This window comes from Octopus sinensis, linkage group LG1 (assembly GCF_006345805.1).
Source record: "Octopus sinensis linkage group LG1, ASM634580v1, whole genome shotgun sequence".
Taxonomy (NCBI): domain Eukaryota; kingdom Metazoa; phylum Mollusca; class Cephalopoda; order Octopoda; family Octopodidae; genus Octopus; species Octopus sinensis.
The window spans coordinates 51,074,879-51,081,078 of record NC_042997.1 but is presented as its reverse complement, the minus strand read 5'-3'; the positions used below and the strand labels follow the sequence as shown (position 1 = coordinate 51,081,078).

The 6,200-nt window shown below is 37.3% G+C and overlaps 1 protein-coding gene across 2 annotated transcripts in view; it reads left to right on the top strand.

The window, feature by feature from the left end:
- Positions 1–4,447: 4,447 nt before the first annotated feature.
- LOC115211797 (DNA ligase 1) overlaps positions 4,448–6,200 on the top strand; it is a 196,251-nt gene continuing 194,498 nt past the window's right edge. For both annotated transcript variants that reach the window (XM_036500751.1, XM_029780503.2), the window contains exon 1: positions 4,448–4,615. In XM_036500751.1, coding sequence (XP_036356644.1) covers positions 4,599–4,615 — 17 coding nt within the window. In that variant the 5' untranslated portion in view covers positions 4,448–4,598. The remainder of the gene's footprint in view (positions 4,616–6,200) is intronic.

The following is a 6,200-nucleotide window of genomic DNA, read 5'->3' as shown; positions in this document are numbered from 1 at the left end:
AATTGCCACATCGTTCATACAGTTAATCTGCTATTATGAATGTAACTTCATCAACGATAGGGGCGTTGAATCTTTGTTCATGTCCTGCAGCTGACGTTTGTCCGTTCTGATTAATGATTTTGCGATTCTAGGTAACTGTCATACGCTTCAGGACATATTTGAGGATACTAACATATCCGTGATTTTGACGAAGTATTTACTTCCCTGTAACTTTCTGACTATGTACAACTGCTACACGCAATGGAATTTGCTACGTTTTGTGCCTGTTTCGTTGAAGGCCTTGGAGTAAATCTGTGCAAATTTGTGAAGCTCCTAATGTAGTTGGAGAGGGCTAATGCAACACTACGAAGCGGTCAAAATTCCGCCCTTAGCTGTGTGTATGTACGTGTATCTATGCGTGTGTGTTTGTGTGTGAACGTGCGTGCTTATATGTATGCATGGAGGGGTCTATATGTGTTTGTGTGTGTGCGGGTGTATACATATGGGGAGACAACTACCCACACACAAATTTATAATTATCTCCCTTACACTGTTCATTGACAACGTGTGAATGTTTGCGTTTATGTATGTGTGTGTGCGCGCCCACGAGTGTGGACCCGCGTCTATGTTCGCGCATGGAGCTCTATACATGGTAGCTGGCAGAAACGTTAGCGCGCCGGGCGAAATGCTTAGTGGTATTTCGTCTGTTGTTACGTTCTGAGTTCAAATTCCGCCGAGGTCGACTTTGCCTTTCATCCTCTCGGGGTCGATAAATAAAGTACCAGTTTCGCACTGGGTCGATGTAATCGACTCAATCCCTTTGTTTGTCCCCTCTATGTTTAGCCCCTTGTGGGTAGTAAAGAAATATATATGGTATCGGATTCGGCCCCACTGCATAGCACTCTGAATAAGTGTTTTCTACTATAGCTCGCAAGCCAACCAAAGCCTTTGTGAATGGATTTGATAGACGAAAACTGAATGAAGCTCGTGGTGGCTGTGTGGTAAGAAGCTTACTTCTCAACCATATGATTCCAGGTTCAGTCCTACTGCATGAGACCTTGGTCAAATGCCTTTTACAATAGCCTTGGGCCGACCAGAGCCTCGCTAGTGGATTTAGTAGACTGAAACTAAAAGAAGTCCTTTGTGTGTGTATGTGTGTGTGTGACTTTGTATCTGTGTTTGTCCCCCATTACCGCTTGACAACCGGTGTTAGTGTGTTTACGTCCCCGTAAAAACTGATAAGATAAGTACTAGGCTTAAAAATAAGTCTAGGGGTTGATTTATTTGACTAACACCCCTGAGGGCGGTGCTCCAGCATGGCCACAGTCAAATGCCTGAAGCATGAATAAAAGAATACACACATATATGTACATATGTGTGTGCATACATACATAACTTCGTGTCTGCTTTGTGCCCCCATCACCATTTGATGGCCGGTGCTGGTTTGTTTACGTCACTGTATGTAGTGGTTCAGCAAATAGAAAGCCAGAGAATAAGTGTACAAGCACACCAAATATAACCACGTTTTATGTCAAACTCATCAATTGCCCTCACTCAACTTATACCACAATGTGTCCCTTTCCGAAGAAAGGCAAGCTATTGACTTAATACTTTCACTTTCATCTCAAACGTGATGGAGGCAGTCATCAGCAACCACACCCAACACCTCCAACCCTTCTCCTTCCTCCATGATAACCAGCAGAGGTTCCTATGAACCCTCATTCACTGCAGATCCACACTCACATGTCACTCATAGACACAAACGCTTTGCAAAGTTTATCCTTTCTCTTCATAGAACATGCTCCAGCTCACAGTAATTGTTAATTTTTAACAAAGGTTCAAAGCAATTCACAATGGAATTGTAGCAAGACCAATTTCTATTTATACCAAGCTGTTAAAGAATATTGTTCCCACAATAGAGATGGAGCTGTTGCTACAAATACATTTTAAACTGTATTTAAAAGAAACTCACCCAGCAAACTGACATTGATGCATATATAGGAAAAAACTTTACCAATGAGAAAATAAACGCTTATGTGGGGGATGAAATCTGGGGTTTCCTGCCATAAATAGAATGAAATTAATTTTAAAATGTGTATATCTATATGCAGATAAATGGTAATTAGATCTAAAAGTAAAAATCTCTTTCTCTGTGTGTGTATGTGTATATATATATATCTCCAGAGGTCTCTGTTGCTTGTCATTTCCTCTGTCAGGCCCAACGTTTGAAGGTCATGCTTCACCACCTCATCCCAGGTCTTCTTGGGTCTACTTCTTCCACAAGTTCTCCCCACTGTTAGGGTGTGACACTTTTCCACACAGCTGTCCTCATCCATATGCAACACATGACCATACCAGTGCAATTGTCTGTCTTGTACATCACATCCGATGCTTCTTATGTCCATCTTTTCTCTCTGGGCACTTACAGTCTGTCATGCATATACACTGACATTACACATCCAGCGGAGTATACTAGTTTCATTTCTTTCAAGCCTACACATGTCCTCAGCAATCACTGCCCATGTTTCTATTAATTTCAACTATATATATATATATATATATATATATATATATATATATATATATATAGTAGTAGACTGGGTCTAAAAAAATTGGCTGCCAGCAGACTAAGGAGGACCACCGGCAACTACAACATCATCATCATCATCATCGTTTAGCGTCCGTTTTCCATGCTAGCATGGGTTGGACGGTTCTACTGGGGTCTGTGAAGCCAGAAGGCTTCATCAGGCCCAGTCAAATCTGGCAGTGTTTCTACGGCTGGATGCCCTTCCTAACGCCAACCACTCCGTGGGTGCTTTTTACGTGCCACCCGCACTGGTGCCAGACAGAGCTGGCAAACGGCCACGAACGGATGGTGCTTTTTATGTGCCACCGGCACGAGGGCCAATTTATTTTTTTATATTTTGTTAAAACAATTCTTTTCAATTGTCTACAAACATAGCTAGGCTGAAATAATTAATGCAGTGTTTCAGGAGTGAATTAAAAATTCTCAAACTTGAGGGGACAAGCCCGTTTGATACTAATATGGGCCTCACCCATATATGGATTCTATTGGTACTGGGCCCACTTGCCATTGGGCAAGCTGGCAACCTGGCCAGTCCGCCACTGTATATATATATATATATATATATATATATACACACATACATATATAATACATTGAAAGTCAGTTTCAATCTTGCTTGCTTGCTTGTAATGTTACTCAGTGAAACTGGTGCATCATGGGAAAATACCATGAATTAATTTTAACCTGAAATGTTAATACGAATCGAACGAAACAAGTTTCGTGTAAATCGATAGTTTTCAAGATAGAAATTTTCAGAGTATAAATACCTAAAAGAGTACATAACGGGAAAATGTTAGGAAAATAATAATCTTCATCATGGAAGGGAAGAAACTCTTATCTTTCTATTTGACAGTGAGTTGACAATGTAAAAAAAAAAACATTTTTTTTTTTTTACAATTTCTATTTTCGCTTTTGTTAAACACAATATTTTAATCATTAACAAATATTTTCAAGTTACTGTGATATCAAAAATGTAAGCTGTTTGCATAGTATGTGTATTTAAGCTTTTTTAAACAGACAATATTTTTACGTTTTTTAAAATTATTTTCAAGTGAATACCATTATAAAAACTTTTGGCATATTTAAAAAATATTCTAAAGTGAAAATGAACTTAAAAATACGGTTTCATTTCAAAAATGAGTAACGCTGCGATGGACTGGCGTCCCGTCCAGTTGGGGAACACATACGCCATAGAAAGCGGGAAACATGGCCCATGAGCCTGGCTAGGCTTTAAAAAGGGAGCATTTATTTTTTAATTCGTAAAAGACCCGTTCGTAACCTGTGTGAAATCGCTTTTTCGAGTGCATTTAACGTATCTCACCTCCCAAAGATTTGGCTGCTATTTCTAGCACACTCTGCTACCATGTAACAGCTATTTGCGATAATGGAGCCAAAATACCTGTTACGTGGTAGCAGGACGTGCAAAAAATAGCAGTCAAAGCTTTCCAACTCATGATACAAAATTCTTTTGCTGGGAAACTCAGTTTCCCGGTGACCAAAGCAAGCAAGATTGAAACTGACTTTTAATGTATTATATATATATATATATATATATATATATTATATATATATATATATATATATACTTAATAATTAGGGTTCAGCAAAGATTTGCTTTACCACATACCGAAGTTTAGAAATAGCAGCCAAAACCTTAGCTATTTCTTCTACTTTAAAAAGGGACTCCCAGAGAAACCAAAATACTTGAAAACAATTCACACACATATATATATATGCATTTTCTCGCGATAAAATTATTGTGGAAGACTATTTTTTCCTTATCAGAAAATAACCAGTTTTCTTAAAAAATATATTTATTCACTTGGACGAAATTGAAACTCCCGAAACTTTGTCTTAGTTGCTTCCCTTGAAAGAACTCTTTTGCCTAGTAAAACAGCTTATCACACTTCATGGAGTTGGCGCGAATTTTCAGCTCGAGAAATCCTTCTTTCTGACCCTTTTTATGTTGGAAACGTCTCAGCTGTTTGCTTTTTATTGAATCTGGGTTGATTGGCAATATTATTAAGGAAACATGCAGGCGTTTATTACGTATGTATATATCTATGTAATATACATTGTTATCACAATATAAAGAGTTTAAATGCTATATTTTAATAACACAACCAAATATTAGTTGTTTTGTTTGACAGAAAACTAGGATTATAAATATATGATATTTCTGACAATGTAAACATTCTCTTCAGAAAAGTTTCAAAAGAAAATACTTGATCGTCGTTGTTTTTAATTCGAACATTTTTTGCAGCTAACCTTTAGTGGATCTTTCGGTTCTGCTTCGAACGGAACTCATAAACTGTTAACTCTTAATCTAGATTGTTGTAAATATTTATTTTGGCACCTGTTATTTTTAACAAACACCATAGTCTTTTGAAAACTATGGTATATGTTATCTTTCAAAAATGTTTTGGTGTTGCATCACTTGATGATGTCTTCGAATACGAACAGACCTACACTTTATACACCAATGAGCGATGTAGCGACAAGAGTGAAGAAAACATAACGGAAAAGCCACCTCAATTCATGGACTGTGGAGTATATGTCGAGTTTGTTTCATATTTAAACCATAAATCTATAGAGTGATGAAGTTGTGTGATTTTCATGCATTTCTCAAGAGTATTAGCAACGTAATCAAGATATTTTTTTTATCTCGGAATCCAAACCGTTCTACGCGATTATGTTGCTTCAGTCGAAGAATGCTGTGTTTTTGCGGGAGGCACTGAAAGACACGAAGTTCAGTTCTTTGCACTTGTGGTCCTTTGTTGAACGAGTGTCATTGGTAATTTAATGCCACTGTACAAGGCAGCTGAATGACGGCAGTGTTATTGGTAGTGAAACTAAAATGTGTCAATAACTAAGAAAGCTTTTTTTCGGAGCTGTACTTTTCTAGCAAAGTCACTTCATCCGAGAAGTAGCTACGTCGTGGAAAAGTCATTTAATAACATACAACTATTAAATCTACTTTTTAATTTAATAATTCATGAGGTTTCAAAATTTTCGTCCCACTAACTGTGACCTGGTTACTTCCACATTTGGAGTGGAACCGTGTCGGTGACCAGGTCGCAGAAAGGCGACGAAAATTTCCACAACTCATGAAATCATTTTAAATTAAAAAATGAATTCAGCAGTTTTGTCTGTTTTCAAATGATTAGAATTGCTCTTCTACCGCGTAACAATCAAAACGATTTTGGTTTATTGAAAGTTCCTCAATAACGCTAATAGTGTCACTAAAAAGGTATCAAAACTCTATTTTCTTCATTTATGTGACATTTTATAAGTGTAAGAGAATAAGAGTTTCAGCACGTTCACTTTTCTATTCTGGTTTTATTATTTGTTAATTTAAAACAGACGATTGACCTCAAAACCATTTCCCACCGTGATATCTAGTTTTAGTATATAGGTAAATTCATTTTAAATTCGGAACTTTTGCTGGTCAGTATTCGAGATGAAGTGTGGGCAAAAAGGAGGTTTGAATAGGTTGCTGTTCTGTGAAAAGTAAAATATTTTTACGGGCTTGGTTATATGTAAGACATTAAATATGAGAAGAACAGAGGTTGTGAATTTTCAAGTTTAGATGAAGAGGCACAGTTAATTATATTGATGAATATTGTCTTTCCCT